This window comes from Mus caroli, unplaced genomic scaffold (genome assembly GCF_978045245.1).
Source record: "Mus caroli unplaced genomic scaffold, Mus_caroli_1 scaffold_11, whole genome shotgun sequence".
Classification (NCBI taxonomy): Eukaryota; Metazoa; Chordata; class Mammalia; order Rodentia; family Muridae; genus Mus; species Mus caroli.
In genome coordinates, this window is record NW_028227266.1 from 58,409,115 (window position 1) to 58,428,432 (window position 19,318).

The following is a 19,318-nucleotide window of genomic DNA, read 5'->3' on the forward strand; positions in this document are numbered from 1 at the left end:
TCACTGGGAATTGAACTCAGGACCTCTGGAAGAGCCAGCCAGTGCTCTTAACCTCTGAGCCATCTCTTTAGCCTCTGTTACTGTATCTTAGTGAAATTATTACCATTCCACTTTGCACTTATGATTCTCTTTGTGTTTTGTAGGCTGTGACAGTGAGAAACTCCATGGCTAAGTCTTTATATAGTGCTCTGTTTGACTGGATAGTGTTTCGTATTAATCATGCACTTCTGAATAGTAAAGATTTGGAACAAGATACTAAGGTAAAGATCTGTTGTATTATATTTTACCTGAAGACTATTTAATAAACTGGTGAGTACTTGAACTTTTAAGGGATAGAATTATGTAGAGTTGTATCAACTTAGTTATTTATTTTTCTATTCAGGTTAACCATTTTGTGTGTCTTTGCACACCAGTTCTCTATATATTTACATGCTATGAACATTATATACAGAGTTGTATATTAAAAGTAGAAATAGAAACAAAATCAGATTTTGTATTGTTTCAGTGTTTGCTTTCTATATAAAATCTCTTCAAATAGATTTCTGTAAAAATACATTTCAATATAAGATTTGTTGGACTATATCATGATATATTTTAATAATTGTATAATACTAGCTGGGCATGATGGTTCACACCTTTAATCCCAGTACTTAGGAAACAGAGGCAGGTGGATGTCTGGGTTTGAGGCCAGCCAGCAGGTCGACTGACAGAGAGAGTTCCAGGACAGTGAGTGTTACACAGAGAAATCCTGTCTGGAGTGTGTGTGTGTGTGTGTGTGTGTGTGTGTGTGTGTGTGTGTGTATGTGTAATTGTAACAGTGTGATTTTTACCTTAGATGAGCTAATGAGAGAAACTTTCCTTCTGTCCCATTTGTTGCCCTGCTTTTTGGGAATGAAAGCCAAACACTTGTCATGTTTTTCTTAATCTTGTTTCTCCTCTGTATTATTTATTTATATCTCGGTTGCATTTTATCTTTCTACTTCTTTCTTAGGAGCTATTGTGAACATTTTGGAGATTTAGTTTGATGCATACTCTTTTCTCTCTTAAGTACTTTTTAAATACTCATGCTGTAAGTTTCTGTTCATCTATTCTGTCATTCTTTTATCATCTTTCACTTACACATTTACTTATGTAAGAAGGTTTCTTCCAGCCCAAGTTTATAAAATATTTAGTATTATGCTTTTAGAATTTTTTTAAACTGGAACTTTTGTTTTGTTTTTGTTACTTTTTGAAATAGGGTCTGTCTACATAGTCTTGGATGTCCTGGAGCTCACTATGTAGGCCTGACTGGTCTGAGACTAACAGATCTACCTGTTTTTGCCTCTTGTGTGCTGGGAGTAAAGGCATGTGTCCTATGCCCTGCCTTTTGTTTGTTTGCATTTTTAAGGCAAGATATTGCAGCTTAGGCATGACTTGACCATTCTCCTGCTTCTTCCTCGTGAGTGATGGAATTATAGGTATATGCTACCACACCGTCTCTGGATTTTATTTTAATGTGATGGGTTATATACATATAGTTTTAATAATTTCAGGTCCGTTTTAATTTTTAATAGCCATTAGTGTCCAGTTTGCTTAATCTGCTTAAAATGTTATTTTTATTGTTTACTCCTACTGACTCAAGGTAAAATTTTTTTATATTTTTGAAAAGATTTATTTATTTATCTTATGTCTATGAATACAAGGTCACTGTCTTCAGACAAATCAGAAGAGGACACTGGAAACTATTATAAATGGTTGTGAGCCACCATGTGGTTGCTAGGAATTGAACTTAAGGCCTCTAGAAGAGCAGTTAGTGCTCTTAACCTCTAAGTTATTTTTTCAGCCCCGACTCTTTTAATTTTTTTATAGTTCAAGTAGTTCCATAGTTATAAAATTATATCTCAGTCTTAATATTCAGTGAACTTATTTGTGAAGGACATTATTTCCTTCTATGTATCTAGATTTTTCAGTAGCCCCAATTAAGTAAATCTCTCTTGATACATTTTCAAAATGTCCTGCATGTTCTTCATAATAGTTTGCTTACTGTGTCTGTTAGTACCAGCGGGGTGTGGGGAGCTAATTCCCTTTCAGAGCTAATGGTGGTTTTCAACGTTACTCATTTTTTGATCCAGCATCGATATGATGCTCGTGCTGGCTTTGACTCACATTCCTCTTGCCTCTGACTCTAGAGTGTTTTGTTTTTCCTTTCTTTACGTTGATTGATTATTTGATTGTTTGTATCTGTCTGGAGGTCAGAGGACAACTGGGAGTCGGTTCTCTCTTTCCATGAGGTGGATTCTGCAGCTAGAATTTAGGTTGTCAGGTTTGGAGTCAAGTGTCTTTACCTGCTGAGCTGTATCGGATACCTACTAATTTAATGCTGATTGCAAAATTAATCATTATTGATACCAAATTAAGAATTGCATAGTTTTCTTATCATAACCAGAAATATTTTATCTTGCTGATCTTTGACTTATATAACCTTTTGATTTTCTCATAACCTGTTTTTTTTTTTGTTTTATCATAGGACTTAAGAATGTTTCAGTTTATTTGGGATTTCTTGACTCTCTCAAATTAAGATAATAGCTCATTCACCCTGTCCTTTGTTTATTTTGATACTGTAGTGCAGAAATTACATATATTCAAATTTGTCTTATTAAAGAAATCCTTACAATGGAAACAAAGCTTACTTCAAGTTAATTTGCCTATTAACCTTAAGACACTAAATTATGAGTTCTTAGATAATTAAGAATATACAACTTCACTGCTATTGATGAGTTAAGGTGATGTCTCCCTCATCCCCCTTACTCCTAAAAATCTAATCTCTTTAATCAGTTCTTGATAACTAATTGTTATTTTAAAATTTGAGAAGAGCTGTTAAACACTGATGCAAATTATCATATGATAACCACTGTAACAGGAAAATAAAATTTGCTCTGATTGCCATTTTACATGTTTAACCATCTGTCACAAGTCAGTTTTCCTAAAAATCCATTCAGTTTTAAGTCCAGTGATTAATAAATATCCTTATATTTAATGTAAATGAAGTAAATACCTAATAAAAAATTGGAAAAAAAACAAAAAAAGAAACAAAAAACCAAAAATATATTTCTAATAAATTATATAGGTATATTGCAGTTAATATTTCTAAATTTAAGAATTATTTTTTAGTTATACATGCATGTGTTTGTGTGTGTGTGTGTGTGTATGCATGTGTGTATTCAATACCACAAATACCAGAGGTATCAGATTTCCTGAAGCTGTAGTCACTATGATTTTTCTGTTACCTGATGTGGTTCAGGGAAAAGAATGTGGGTCCTTTGCAAAAGCAGTATGTTTTCTTAATCACTGAGCCATCTCTCTAGCCCCTAAATATGCTTCCAAAATTAGAATGAAATATATTTTCTTATTACAGTGGCTTTTTCTGGTGATTTACATCAGTGATTATTTGAATACTGGATAGAACCAGAACTGTTACAGAAAGGAGTATTTTACTACTTGTAATATAAGTAAAGTTGAGACTTGTTTTTAAATTAAATTTCTCTTGTTTTACAGACTTTGTCCATTGGTGTTCTTGATATTTTTGGGTTTGAAGATTATGAAAACAATAGTTTTGAACAGTTCTGTATTAATTTTGCTAATGAACGTTTACAGCACTACTTTAATCAGCATATCTTTAAGTTGGAGCAAGTGAGTATCTAAATATATAGTTACCCTCCTGCTTAAACTTTTGAATCAATTTCATAACTGTTTTCTAGCCTGCATTTTGATTCAGACAGTGCATGGTCATATCACTATAAGGAAATGACAAATCAGAGCAGAGCTTTTCAGCTATATTATACAGATTTTTTTTTTAATAGTTGTCAGATGTGTCTGTTAATTTGTGTTTGTTTACATGTATCTTTGGATGAATCTTGCATCTTTTTTAATGCATCCTTTTTAAGGGTGTTGTATATCTGTTGCTATTGAGTGTGGTCACTTACTATCTTTAGTATTTATTTAACTGCTTTGGTCTCCACTTCTTAAATGAGATCAAAGACTCTTAAGGAGCAGAGTGTGGATGCAAAGGTGTATTCTGGGGTTGGAGATAATGGTTCAGCAATTTAGAGCTTTTGTTTTTCTTGCTGATGACCAGGGTTTAGTTCCTAGCATCCATCTGTAACTTCAGTTCCAAGGGGTCTAACACCCTCTTCTAACTTCTCATACATATATACTTGCTGGCAAAACATTCATACACCTAAAATAAATCTAAAAAGTAAAAATAAATAAACCAAGAAAACCACAAAGGCATTTCTTATGAGAATCTTAAGATTGATGACAATTAGTTTTTATTACAATTATTATGAGAAGAGGACCCAAAAGATGTGAGGTTTTCCTCCAAATTTAGTTTGAAATCAGTTTTAGACCCAGCTTATAACCCAGAACTTCAGTTTATTTAGTAATGACATAGGCAACTATACCAAGATTTATTACAGTCAACTTAAATGCTAACTAATGGAAAGTGAATCCAAAACCCAAAATAATTAGTAGGTCTACTGAATAATTTAAAAGAAATTTCTACCAGCTAGCATCTACAAAGTATAATGGTATGTATATAAATTCTATAGTAAAGTTTATTGCTCTATATGCTGACTTAAAAATTAAAATTTATTATTATTTGTGTGTGTATGTGTGCATACACTTGTATGGGTGTGTATGTATGTATAGACATGTGCTGTGGCACACTGGTGAAGGGAGGTCAGAGGAAAACCTCCTGGATTCATGGATTCAGTTCTCCTCCTCTACATATGTGTGTTGTAAGGATTGACCTCAGATCATTAAGAGTGTGGCAAGATCCTTTTACTGAACCACCTTTCTGGCTGGTTTTGTTGTTTTTTGGTTTTTTTGTAAAGGGTAGTTGTGTAAAATGTTTTAGGGCTGGCTACTTTGATGAATGCTTAAAGTATTCAATATAATTGAAGTTTTAGACATAATTAATTATGTGTGTGATTGTTTGTAATTGTGTGCATAGTGATATGAGTGTATGGAAGTCAGAGAATAATGTGGAGATTCTCTAGGTCGAACTTAGGTCAATTGAAGTAGTCTTGGTGATTGATTCAGAATCATGTTGAATAAAAGACAAACTGAAAGGTGTCTGATATTTGAAAATGCTCATGTTAGACTTTAATGTTGCCCATTTCTTTCCTTTACATTACCCTTACCATCACTGATTTATTAGTAAATTGAATGACAATTGAATTACATATGTCAGGCTTTGTGGTAAGCTCTGAAAACAAAAAGTTTGGAGCTTTGGAATCTTACTGAGGAGTTTGTACCTAACAATTTTTGGTTTTATGGCAGATTGGTGGTGTCAGACTACCATTGTCTTTGAGGATAGTCTTCCTCACTCCACTCTACTCCACATCCTAATAAAAAACCTAAAAAACAAAAAACAAATCCCAAACAAAAAAACTAAAAAGAGTGAACTTTAAGGCATTGGTTTACTTTCTTATGTATATGTATATGTATATGTATATGTATATGTATATGTATATGTATATGTATATATATGTCAATGTTTCATTGTTATCTTTAACTCCTCTTTTGTCAACATGGATAGATACATATTGTCTCAGGCATCATTTGTTCTGGTTTACTTTCAGATAAGTGAAAACCTAAGTCTGTAAGGAACAAACCTGTGTAAGGAGCCCAGAAGTTGAAGGTTGCTTTCTTTCTAAAAACATTTCCCTATTTTGGTTAAAGGTTTCTGAGCCAGTGATAAGGGTTCAAAGAGCAAAGTAGAAACCCATGGTCACTGTTAACTTCCAGCTTAGTGCACTCAGAGGGCATGGTATCCATTAGGAATAAAATAAGCGAGAAAGAGCTACAGCATCCTAGAAACTGCGTTCCTATGCTTCCTGCATACTCAAATAATATTTATACCTTCTCAATTCTCGGATGGGATTAAAGACTAGAGAGTTACAGTCTTACAATTAAACTTATGCTGTTTAGGATTTAAAAAGATGTTCTAGGTGTAAAAAGATGTTTTTAAAATGGTAATACAGGTTAAAATAATAAATGATATAGATAAAACTTTAAACTCATTAAGATAGAATAGATGGTAAAATACCTTATCTAAGTTGCCAAATACAAACAGACTGGACATTTAAATGTAACTTATACCTAATCATTTTCATAATTGTTCGTATTGTATGTTTATTATTATAAGAAAAAGAGCCTTTTCAATTAGATAAAAAAATTGTTCAGGTTTGGTCTTTTGCTATGTTAAATATTGGTTGCTCCCAGAGACCACACATAGACCCAGGTGATGCTATGTGACATTGCCCCTGAAGTTTCCTGATTGGTAAATAAAGATGGCAGCAGCCAGTAGCTGGTCAGAAGAGACACAATGTGGAGTTTAGTGTTGGAGAAAACCATGAGAAAGGTGGAGCGAAGAGAAGCCTCCCATTGGGCTGAGAATCTTAAAATAATGGCCATATGAGTCAGCTAGTTGGAGCTAAGAGCAGCCCAGACAAAACATGGTAAATTATATAATAAAAATTATTTGATAGGAAATAGACATAATAGCATAGAGGATAAATATCTACCCAGTTCTGTGCTGATTGAGGCTCATTATAAATACAAAGGTCAAATGTATCTTTTACTCACAAACCAAGTGGTCAAAGGGAGGGTAAAAATCCTGGATTGAGATTAAATATTTTTACAACAGTGTGGACTCAGCTTGTCATGGTCTATATCTCTTGAGCTGCCTCATCTAACCTGCTCTGTTCAGGGCAAGGAGCTTGATGCAGCTTTCAGGTCAGATTCAGTCTCCACCTTTCCCCAGTAAAATGCAATCCTTGTGCTTGTTTGGGAGTGCCAAGGGTGCAGTGTCGTAACTGAGGGCTCAGGAATGTCCCTGGCTTACCACTGACTGGGTTCAGATACTTTTAAGCCTGTTCAGGGGTTAATTCACCATAGATACCTGCCATATCCTTTATATTTCTGTAGGATTTGTTCTCTTGGGTACTAGGTGAATTCCTTCAGTTACTCCAAAAGTATTAGATATTATCTTATAAGGCTTGCTTGAAGGAATGGATACTTCCAAAAACAAACAACAAAAAAACCTCAGTTCTCTTTCAAGGGACTTCATGTCTGGAGTCTAACCAACAATCCTCACTATGGAACATGTCACCTCTTCCCCCAAAACCCCTGTTCATTTGGTCGTTCGTTTGTTCATTCATTCTCTCTCTCTCTCTCTCTCTCTCTCTCTCTCTCTCTCTCTGTATGTGTGTGTGTGTAGCAGTAGTAAGTTCTTCAGAGTAAACATGGGAGACAGAAGACAGTAGGATATTTTCCTTAAAAGTAAAGCTCATTATTTAGGCCTGTGTATTAGTTATATTCCTATCATAATTCTTATTATAGAACAACTTAAAAATTGAAGGAAAAATAGTGAAATTGCTATTCTACTAAATTTGTCAGAAATGGAATTTTATAATGTTTAAATAGACTTTAAATACACACAATCGCATATGCATAAAGTTGTGACATCTCTGTATTAACTGTAAGTTATAGAAAATTTTATTTGTATTATTTGATGTTAAAGCTGCATGTTATAATTTCTAGAATATCCACAAAATAGTAAGTAAATATGAAATATTTGCCAAAATAATGTAGATTCTAAGTAAAGCAAAAATAACCAAAGCAATCCAAACAATAACAAGGAAGTATAGAAGAACTGCCCAAGACTGAAGCATATGGCACTAATGTGTAATTCAGCGTTAGGGGAAGACCTGGGCAACAAAATGAGAAGGAATGCTGAGGAAAGAGGATAATTGAGTGGAAGAAGAAATAGTAAGGTACCAGTGAGCACATTCAGTTTTTATGAGTTGATTGCTTTAGTATCTAACAATCATTAGATTGATGAATAGCAAACAGTTTATCAGAGGCAGTCCAAACATTATACCCAAAGCTAAAAGTAAAAAGGCATATAAGGTTTATTGAACATTAGCAGAAACTATTTGTAGCTTTATTACTAAGTATAAAAGGAAATAGCTCATAATGCTAAGAACAGTTTTTTAAAGTAAATGCACAGTCCCAAATTTACAGGTACCAGATAAAATAGCTTCAAAATGCATGAAGCAAAATTTAATAAAAGTATAATGAGGAATATAGCTTATAAATGGGGTATTTTAACTTATTATCTTGAACAACTTAACTAACATTTTATGGGTATCCATTGCTCTCTGCCTTGCATATCAATGTGGACAGTTACCTTGGACTTAACTGGTTATTGAGACCCACTAAATGATATGTAGAATATCGAACCCTATCTGAAGAATACATATTTACAAAAGTAATGCTTGTGTTAGTTTGGACCATAAAGCAAAGGTCAGCTTCCCAAATATTAACACATATTTTAATACTATAATAAAATTACAAGCCAGGTGGTGGTGACACAGTCCTTTAATCCTGGCACTTGGGAAGCAGAAGCCAGTGGATTTCTTGAGTTTGAGGCCAGCCTGGTTTACAGAACAAGCTCCAGCACAGCCAATGTTAAACAGAGAAACCCTGTATTCAAAATCAGGAACAAAAACAAACCAAAAGAAAAAAGAAAAAAACATTTCCCTTTAAGGCTGGGGACATATTATACATCCCCATGTTAACATGTGTGAGATTCCCAAAGTTCAGCATACACTGCTGCCAAACAATTCCCTCCAGAAAACCAAAACTAATAAGTAAATATGCCTAATAGTCTAAAAGGTGAATGAGGCCGGGTGTGGTGGCACATGCCTTTAATCCCAGCACTTGGGAGGCAGAGGCAGGCGGATTTCTGAGTTCGAGGCCAGCCTGGTCTACAGAGTGAGTTCCAGGACAGCCAGGGCTACACAGAGAATCCCTGTCTCGAAGAAAAAAAAAATGGTGAATGACTAGAAACTAGCCACAGTTAACCAACATGCTGTGGGGGTGTAGCTGACGTTAATAGTTAATTTTAAACCTATTAGAAAATTTTCATGTTAAGAATATGTGATTGCTCCTAAAACCTTGGAAAATGGTCAGCAAAATAAGTCTGGAAAATAATTCCATTCTTAATTATCTCAGATGAAAGAAAAATACCTTAAAATAAACCTAACCAAGGAAGTGAAAGACCTGTACAGCGAGGTCTTGAGAATACTGTACAAAGGAACTGGAAGCACCCACAAATGGAATGATTTTTCATGATCATGAATTAGAAGGATTACTGTTGTAAAGATAACCATATTGTTAGAAGTGGGATATAAATTCATTGTAGTCACCAACATTCACTCTTCACAGAAATAAGCGATTTAAAATTCATACAGCAGTGTAAAAGACTCCAAGTAGCCATAATGGTCCTCAACATAAAGAATAATGAAGGAGATACCACTATACCTGATTTCAAGTTATAGTAGAGTCATAATAACAAAAATCATGTACAGAAACAGACATGCCGATCAGAATCATAGGTTAGATGGTTTAGATAAAACCACATGTAGCCGCACCTTACTTAAAACTTTGTCATATGTTATTATTTTCTATATGATAAGTTGATATTTTGTTTTTTCTAGGAGGAATATAGAACTGAAGGTATCAGTTGGCATAACATAGATTATATTGATAATACTTGTTGTATAAATCTTATTAGCAAAAAACCAACAGGACTGCTCCATCTTTTGGATGAAGAAAGCAAGTGAGTATAGTGCTTTTCATTTTCATATTTGACCATTATGCTTTTTGAGTGCTTCACCTTTATTTGTGACAGAGCTTCACTGTGTAACTCTGGTCAGGTTGGAATTAGGGCTGCTGCAGTCCCAGAGTATCCTCAGACTCATAGCAGCCCTTTGTCTTAGGCTCCCCAGTGTTAGTTGTATAAGCATGTACCACCAACCAGCTTATATCTAAGTAAGCGAAAGTGTTCTGATAATGTTTCAAATAAAGACTTGTGGTTTTTCTGTATGTGTCTGGAAAAAAATACATTTTTGTGTAATAGGTTGTACTTTACTCTTGAACAATTTTTTTCCAGATTTTTCTTAGAAAATTTGATGTTAAATCTTTTGATGCTCATTTCTTTATTCTTGAGAACTTCATAATCTATGCAATGAAATATGATTACATCTACCCTTTTTCCCCCCTCCAACTCCTTCCATATTACCTCTAACATTCCAAATTTCATGTCCTGTCCTCTTTCCCCACTTTTTTTGTTGGCATGGAAGATCCACTGCCTCTGCCTCCCAGATACTGGAATTAAAGAGTGTACACTTAGCTGTTGTTTTGTTTTGATTATCCATTAAGTCTATGTAATTTTGCTCAAATATGCATGGATGTAGAGCCATCCACTGGATAATTGGAAACTTAACACTGGTCACATCCTGATGCACATTTTTAAAAAAAGATTCCCCCCCCCCCATTTCTCCCTCTTTTCTGTCCTGTAGACAGGGTCTTGTTACGTAATCTGGTCTGCTCTTGAAGTTGAGATCTTCCTTCCCTGCCTCCTGAGTGCTGACATCACAGGGATGTAATAATTCACACAGTCTTTAAATTGAATAAATAAATAAATAAATAAATAAATAAATAAATAAATTTTATTTATTTTATTTGAGGGTTAAGTATGTGTGTGTGCTATTCTGTTTATATGGAGGTCAAAGGCCAATATGCAGGAAGAGTTTCTCTCATCACATGGATCCTCCATATCAAATTGAAGTTTTCAGGCTTGGAAGCAGATGCCTTACCCATTAAACTATCTTATTTGTTAGTCTTTGAATTAACTTTTATACAGGAAAAATATGGGGTGGGGAGGAGGTATGGGATGTGGAGCAGTCAGAGGGTGTATGGGGGGGATGGGGAATGATATGGAGTGTAAAAAAATAAAATAAAAATTTCAAAAAATGAAAAAAAATAAAATGAATAAAAATTTCAGATACACTTTTTTTTTTTTAACATTAAACTTTCTAAGAGAAATCTGGTAGAATTTCTCATAATCCCACAACTCATATTTTATATCTTTGCAAAACCTTCATTATGTGGGTGACACTAAAAACTTCATTTGGTGCAAAATTTCCTGTTTGGGCCTGCTTATTCTTGGCTGTAGTACCTGGACAGCAGTCATGGGTAATCAATTCTTGGGGAAACAGTTTTGTAGAAGGCTCTGCTTGAATAATCTCTTTTATATGTGTGAGCCTTCAGTGTCCTGGAAGTTAGCCAGTTCCTGCAATGCTTCTTATCACCATGGAATCCACTTGGTGCCAAATAGTTCTTTGCTTTAACTTGAAATGTGATCTTTTTTGCCCGAATTATAAGTTTATCAAATCTGTCTGTTCTGATTTTTTTTTTTTTTTTTTGGTGCTTATCCTCACTGTGAGTATGAGAAAAAAATAGGCAACAGTATCCATCAGCAACCTGAATTCATGTTTTGTAATGTCCTCCCAGATAAGTTAGTCTGTGGTCTTTAAGCTCAACTTTATAGAAAATTTCTGGGGATGAACAAAAAATAGAAGAGATACTGTAGGTAAAAATAGATGCTGTAGGTAAAAACTTTTCATTAATTGTATAGTATATTAGACCGCATAATGTGCTTTAATATTATGCCTTATAAAAGACTGTATCTTTCACATAATTTGTTCAATTCAGCTTTCCACAGGCTACAAACCAAACATTACTTGACAAGTTTAAACATCAACACGAAGAGAATTCTTACATTGAATTTCCTGCTGTGATGGAGCCTGCTTTTATCATAAAACATTATGCTGGAAAAGTAAAATATGGAGTAAAGGTCAGTAAGTTTCTTATTGAATATGGTTTTAGAGCAGAGGTGTGTATTGTAAACTATAGAACATGTTTTATTCTTTGACAGTTCTATGCATGTAAACATTGTTTTCTGATCATAACTACACTCCCAACTCTCCCCCAGGTGTATCACAGGTGTATCATTACTATTTCTGGCATGCTACCCTTTCTTGTCGTTTTTGGAGGCTCTGGATTAGTAGCCTTTGAAGACATTTTGTAAGGATAGAACTAGAATCGAGATCTACTTTTCAGTATATTACCATTTAGATAATGTTTCTGCTGGTTTCCTTCTGTAGATAAACCTAGTAGGTTGTTTTAGTGAACTTTTTTTTTTTTTTGGTTTTTGGAGACAGGGTTTCTCTGTGTAGCCCTGGCTGTCCTGGAACTCACTTTGTAGACCAGGCTGGCCTCGAACTCAGAAATCCGCCTGCCTCTGCCTCCCGAGTGCTGGGATTAAAGGTGTGCGCCACCACGCCCGGCCTTTAGTGAACTTTTAAAATCTAGAACAGATAGTGTCTGTGTGTCTCAAACTCATTGTTCATCCTCATAATTCATTGTTTTTCTTTAATGATATTCCTAACGCTCTTTTAGAAGCTTCTGTTCTGAGCACCATTAGGTAGTTGTGAGCTTTCATTCTTACTAGGTATAGTAACTCTCGCATGGATTTCATGTAACTGATGAGATGGCTAACTCTTACATCTTGGGAAGCTTAAACTTGCCACTTAGGATATTTATAATGAAATGATATAAATCAATGACTCATTGAGTTTTGTTTTTTTTTTTCTGTTTTTGAGACAGTTTCATGTACTTAGGCTCAAATTTTCTGTGTAGCAGAGGATGTCCTTGAACTCCTAATTTTGCCTCTTATCCTAAGAGGCTAGGATTATTGAGATGTATCACTGTGTCCAGCTGTGGTAGACATCCTAATTAATTATTTAAGCCTTTTCTGATTCATCTTTTAAAGAATTATTTATTAACCAGCGTATGTCAGTTTCCTGTCCAGTATTTGCTATTATATAGTGATAAGATAGACAGACAGATTTGTAAGTATATGTATCATATACATAGCATATATCATATTTATTTCTAGCTATGTTGTATAAATTTTTCTGTGAGTTAAAGTAATGAAGTAATTAACTTTTTGTTTGTAAATTTACAAGGATTTCTCTAAAACTCTAAAGAGTTGAACTAAAGTAAAGGTTATACTGCTGAGTTGAGATAGTGAGTTATAGGCTATAAAATAAGAAAGGAGCTACATATGTTGAAATAGTGTATAAAACGTCACTGAGATGAGACAAGTGAGATATTTTAGTGAATTCCAAGAGCAGACATTAGGTTAAATCTTGAAGGGCTTCTAGGCCACATTAAAGGAGCTTAGGTGTTTTGTTTTTAATGAAATTCAGGAGTCCCTGTACAATGCATACTGTTAGTGAGTAACAGTCCTGTGTCAGTCTTATTAACAATCTCACTGCTAGAGTATAGTTTTTTTTTGTTGAAATTATTATAGGAACTGTGAAACTATTAAAGCAGATTTGTGTTTTCAAGGACAGCAGAGAGGCTAAGACTGGATTCTTAGAATTTATTAATTCTCCCTCTTTACCTCCTTTCCCTATTAAATTGAACCATAAGAGTAGCAGTAGAAATGGGGAAAACCTTATATAAGGAGTAGTGTTGAGATCTCCATATACTTTATAGAAGTTGTAAATGAATCTTCCTTCCTTTCTTTCTTTCTTTCTTTCTTTCTTTCTTTCTTTCTTTCTTTCTTTCTTTCTTTCTTTCTCTTTCATTCTCTCTTTCTTTCTTTGTTTTTGTTTTTGTTTTTGAGACAGGATTTCTCTGTGTAGCCCTGGCTGTCTGGAACTCACTCTGTAGACCAGGCTGGCCTCAAACTCAGAAATCCAACTGCCTCTGCCTCCCACCACTGCCCGGCGTAAATGAATATTTTATGGTGGGAAGTAATTGATTCTCTTTGAGATGTCATATCTGAGATGGAATACACAGGTGAGAAGCAGATTTTAGATATAATTTATAAAGTAAAACAAAGCAGAAATCTTGATCCTGTTGTTAGATGATGTTGTAGTTACTTTTCCAGTGTGGTAGTAAAACACCATGATCAAGGCACTTTGTAGAAGAAAAATTTTATTTAGCTTACCATTCCAGAAGGTTAAGAGAGTCCATCATGGTAGGGAAGCAGCAGGCATGGTAGCTGAAGGTGAAGCTTGAGTTGCTCATTTTTTAACTGCAAGCACAAAGCAGAGAGTTGGAACAAGAAATGGTGTGAGTTTTTAAACTCACAACCTGACTACTGCTGGCTTGCTTCAGCAAGACCATAACTTGCGAACCTACCCGGACAGCATCACCAAGTGGGAGCCAAATATGCCCAAGATTTGCAGGGACATTTATCATATAGTATACACACACCTGTTTCTCTGATGTTTAAGTATGTTATTGAGTAGATTGAAACTAAAAGGTGATTAAAAGGTAAAATTATATACTCACTATAGAAGCTAGAGCTATTACTGGAGATAAAAAGGGATATTTCACAATAAGAAAAGTGTCTAGTTGATACAATGTTAATCAAAAGTTATTTATAGCTGGGCGTGGGGGCGCACGCCTTTAATCCCAGCACTCAGGAGGCAGAGGCAGGCGGATTTCTGAGTTTGAGGCCAGCCTGGTCTACAGAGTGAGTTCCAGGACAGCAAGGACCATACAGAGAAACCCTGTGTCGAAAAACAAAAACGAAAGAAGTTATTTATACCCAGTAATTTTGATTCAGACCATAACAAGTAGAGATAGACCAAAAGTAATTGTAGTGTTGAGATTGTAGCAGTGGCAGAGTGCTTATCTAGTATGTGTGATGCTCTAAGTTTAATTCCTAGCTGCAAAAGCTGTAACTAAGTAAAAGTAGCTGTAGACAGCTGGGCAGTGGTGGTGATGCCTTTAATTCTAGCACGTAGGAGGCAGAGGCAGGCGGATTTCTGAGTTTGAGGTCAGCCTGGTCTACAGAGTGAGTTCCAGGACAGCCAGGGCTACACAGAGAAACCCTGTCTCGAAAAACAAAACCAAAACAAAAGTAGCTGTAGACAAATCTACTGTTGTGTTACAGGACACACACACAAACCATAAAACAGAAAAATTGGGCAGCACTTTTAAAACAATTATCCCAATTATGTGCCATAGGGTAACTTAGGCAGTTACTATGTATTTAAATGTTAAGCAAAACTCTTCCAATGAGTTGATGAATCAATCCAGAAAAATCACAACTAAAACTACTTTTTTCATTCTAATAAGACATATTTTAACTGAATAGTTAGGGCTGTAGTATTTTAAAGTTTGTAGAATACAGTTAAATCATTTAAGACAAGATATTAGGATGAAAAATATATCAGTTTCCATTTCAAGAAACTTGTAAAAGTGCACATTGAACCAATAGAATGAGAAGGTCATGATAAAAATCATAAGTCAACACAATAAAAAGAATGATAAAGAAACCAAAAAGCTTCTGGGAGTGGTGGCACATTCCTTTAGTCCCAGTACTTCCAAGGCAAAGGTAGTGGGATCTGTGTACATTTCAGGCCAACCTAATCTACATAATGAGTTCTAGGACTAGCCATGACTACATAGTGATACTCTGTCTCAAAACAAAAGAAATCCTGCCAAAATTGAAACAAAATCATCAAAGTCTAATGTTCTATTTTAATACATAACAATATAAACGAAGTATATTAGAAAGTAGCTGATAATAGAAAAATATAAATTATAGGTATCAAAAATAATAATGGTCCCCTTCCCCCTCCTTCTGTGGGGTGTTCTCCTACCCACCCACCCACTCCTGCTTCACTGCCCTGGTGTTCCCCTGCACTGGGGTGTCAGGCTTTTGTAGGATTGGGGGGTGGGGGCTCTCCTCCCATTGATGACAGATGGGGCCATCCTCTGCTGCATGTGTGGCTGGAGCTATGGGTTTCTCTGTGTGTACTCTTTGGTTGGTGTTTTGGTTCCTGGTAGCTCTCCGGGGTCTGGTTGGTTGATACTGTTGTTCTTCCTGTGGGGTTGCAGGCCCCTTTGGCTCCTTGGTCCTTTTTCTGACTCCTCCATCCCCTTCTGTGTTTGTTGGGCTCTGGCTGGACCTCTTGGGAGACAGCTGTATTAGGCTCCTATCAGCTTTGCCTATATTTCTTCTCCTCCTCCTTCTCTTCATTTTAGATGACTGTTTTTTTTTCTAATGTAAGAATGAATGAATGGGTGTGGATTTGGGTGGGTGAGGAAGTGGGGAGGATGGGGAGGTGTTGGGGGAGGGGAAGCTGTAATACTAATAAATTGTATAAAAATATATTTTAATAAAAACTATTTCCTCTAAAAAATAATAAAGGTACTTTATTCTTCTGTACCATTGTCTTTGTGCAGGGTCAGATATTTATAATATACCAACTATCTAGTATTCAGTTCTTTTACTTTTCTAATTCTTTTTATCATTGATTGAGACAAAATAAAATCAAGCTCAACCTTATAGGCCTTAAGTATGTTATTTGCCTATTTTCCTATCACTTGCAGCTTTTTCCAACATGTTCTGTCCCTGGCCTTACTGCTTTTTGTCTAACCTGTCCACTGCTCACCATCAAGAACAAGTGAGATGCTCTTTTGCCTGTTTTTTTCAAAGCTAGATCTTTCAAGTTTTCTAGCTATCTTACCATTTTATCGAATACTTCTTCAAATGAACTGTCTAATAATCTATAATAAAATTAGAGTATTCACGGTTTCTTACATAATTCAGTAGTTCAGAATTAGCTGGCACTTTTTAGAAGGTACTTGGCCCAGGTAGCTCAGAATAGACTTCAGTTCTATAATCTCTACTCACCCCCACCACTCAAACTTACCATCTTCTTGATTTTTTAATAGTCCTTTTCAGAAATAACATTGGTACTTTTTTCATAGGATTTTCGGGAAAAAAATACAGATCATATGCGTCCAGACATTGTGGCTCTTCTGAGAAGTAGCAGGAATGCTTTTGTTTCTGGAATGACTGGCATTGATCCTGTAGCTGTTTTCCGATGGGCAGTTCTTCGAGCATTTTTCAGAGCTGTGGTTGCTTTCCGGGAAGCTGGGAAAAGACACATTCAGAGAAAAAGTGGTAAGCCATTCTTGCTAGTATTCTTCCATGATAATACTTTTTTTTTTCCTGTTTACTTAGCATACTCTGTAATCATGTTTCATAGCTGATAAATCACATACCTTTAAGTGATTAAATGTATGACTCTGTATGTATGTAGGCCTATGTTGCTATATTTTTATTAATAGATATTGATAGGAATAATGAGTGTCTTAGGGTTACTGTTGTGTGAAGAAACACCATGACGAAGGCTGGTTATAAAGGGGAGCATTTAATTGGGGTCATGTTTACAGTTTTAGAGCATTAGTCCATGGCCATTATGGCGTAGGCAAGCATGGTGCTTAGAGCAATATTTAAGTGCTCACATCTGATCTGAAAGGTGCAGGCAGACAGTGAAACTGGGCCTGGAAAGAGTTTTTCAAACCTCAAAAGCCCAGCCCCAGTGACACCTCTTCCAAGAAGTCATACCGACTAATTCTTCTCAAACAATCTCACCTACTATAGACCAAGTATTCAAATATATGAGCATACAGGGGCTACTCTCATTAAAATCATCACAGTGAATGTAAGGCATGTAATAGTTATGAACAAAAATGCAAGCTGATAATCATATGATGATTCAGAATTTGATTTTAACGTTTTCTCCATTTTTCCATCTCTTATGTTTTTTCTACAAATTCAATCATGATTTAATATAAAAAAGCAAATTAGGAAACAAACAGGGTCAGGCAGTATAATATGGTAGACTTTCCTGCTCCAGTCACCTTCTCTATTGACCAGTTTTGTAAGTAGGAACATTTTTTCTTTCCTAGTAAAGAATTAATTGTTTAGTAAGGTTTTTGTTTTGTTTTTCTTAACCTGTTAACTTGGTTTATTGAGTTTTTAGTTTGAATTTTATAAATGATTTTTTTTTCTGGGTCCTTCCTTTTTCTTTAAGCCTGAGACACTCCATTTTATATTGTACATGAAGTCAAGTTCATAGGCACATGTGGCCATTTGGAATGTATATAGTTAAAATCTTCTAACTTATATGTAGTTGAGGCATGCCTTTCAGTAGGATTATACGAGTGCTTCCTTGTTCTTCTGTGTTTCCAAACTAACTTGTATGTCGTAGGAGTAAACAAACTTTCAAAGTCAGCTTTTAAATTTCAGTTCTGATTTTCACCTGGGATGTTGTCAGTCACTCTTCAACTTCCAGGCCAGTTTAGTCTATATAGTGAGTTCCAGGACAGCCAAGGGTATTTAGACGGACTCTGTCTTAAAGACAAAACAAAACAACCCAACGACAAAATCAAAAAATAGTCTTAGGAATCCTAAGTTTACTTGATTATTAGTAGACTTTCCCACTGTCTTAGTTAGTGTTCTAGTGCTGTGAAGAGACACCATGACCACAACAACTCTTATAAAATAAACCCTTTAATTGGGGTTGGCTTTAGAGGGTTAGTTCATTGTTGTTATGGCTGGAATCGTGGTTGTAAGCAGGCAGACATAGTGCTGGGAAGGTAGCTGAGAGTTCTACATCCAGATGGGCAGGGACAGAGAAACACTGGGTGGGCCTACCTTGAGCATTTGAAACTGCAAAGCCCCGCCACTGCAGGAGTTTTGGAATTAGTATTTCTTTGAGCTTTAAAATGACTATCTTGAGAACTATTTATAATGTTTGACATTGAGACTCATTCCTAAGTGTACAGTAAACTGTCCTTATGGAGATCAGTTACTATGCATCACTTCATTTGTTCCTAGATTATACAGTTGTCATTCTTATTAAATGTAACCATTTCTCCATAAGTCTTTTTTTATTTTCTTTAATAAAATTTTAATTGTTTATATCATACTGTGTATTATAAAGACATTTTCAACCCGCCCCCCAGACACACACACACACACACACACACACACACACACACACACACACACTATTTTTCCTCTGTAACTCTTAAGGTAATCTCTTGAACTCAAGAATTCATCTTTTCTGAAATATGGAAACTCTGTCTTCTATCTTAAATCAATTTCTTGCTGATATTTATGTTATTGAAATTGCCCCTCCCCCATGCCTTACTGCTCAAATGACTCACTTGGTTAGCATTCACCTGAGTGCTTTGGTCTTTATTCTTGTCTCGTCTCTTTCCTGCTTGTAATTTACTTTATCTCCTTTTCCAGTAGTGAGGTATGGGTTCTCCAGCTATTTTTCAGATTTATAAATGCAGAGTGCTGCTCAGGCTCCCTCTCTGTGGTGTGCTACTACTTATTCTTAGCACACACTCGGCAGACATTGACAAAACACATGTGCCTGATTGTCAGATTTGTAAAAGACAGGGTACCTTTTTTCGTAATTTTTTGGGTATAATTTCTCTCAGATTCTATCAATGTTGCCAACTATATGCTAAAAATATTTCAGAAAGAAATAATTTTCCAAGAACAACCATATGATACTAATTGTTTGAAATATTC

At 35.3% G+C, this 19,318-nt stretch overlaps 1 protein-coding gene and 1 long non-coding RNA gene across 10 annotated transcripts in view; one reads left to right on the plus strand and one right to left on the minus strand.

Moving 5' to 3' along the window:
• Positions 1–19,318, plus strand: part of Myo9a (myosin IXA) — a 195,800-nt gene that overhangs the window by 78,013 nt on the left and 98,469 nt on the right. For all 9 annotated transcript variants that reach the window (XM_085844683.1, XM_085844685.1, XM_029481617.2 and 6 more), the window contains 5 exons: positions 144–260; positions 3,535–3,669; positions 9,546–9,667; positions 11,605–11,746; positions 16,693–16,888. In XM_085844683.1, the coding sequence (XP_085700809.1) occupies positions 144–260; positions 3,535–3,669; positions 9,546–9,667; positions 11,605–11,746; positions 16,693–16,888 (712 nt within the window). The remainder of the gene's footprint in view (positions 1–143; positions 261–3,534; positions 3,670–9,545; positions 9,668–11,604; positions 11,747–16,692; positions 16,889–19,318) is intronic.
• The window catches only part of LOC115031932 (uncharacterized), a 113,011-nt gene continuing 107,387 nt past the window's right edge, over positions 13,695–19,318 (minus strand). The window contains exons 2-4 of the long non-coding RNA XR_003837574.2: positions 18,033–18,124; positions 16,635–16,858; positions 13,695–13,999 (exon numbers count right to left, since the gene is read on the minus strand). This is a non-coding gene — a long non-coding RNA (uncharacterized LOC115031932). The remainder of the gene's footprint in view (positions 14,000–16,634; positions 16,859–18,032; positions 18,125–19,318) is intronic.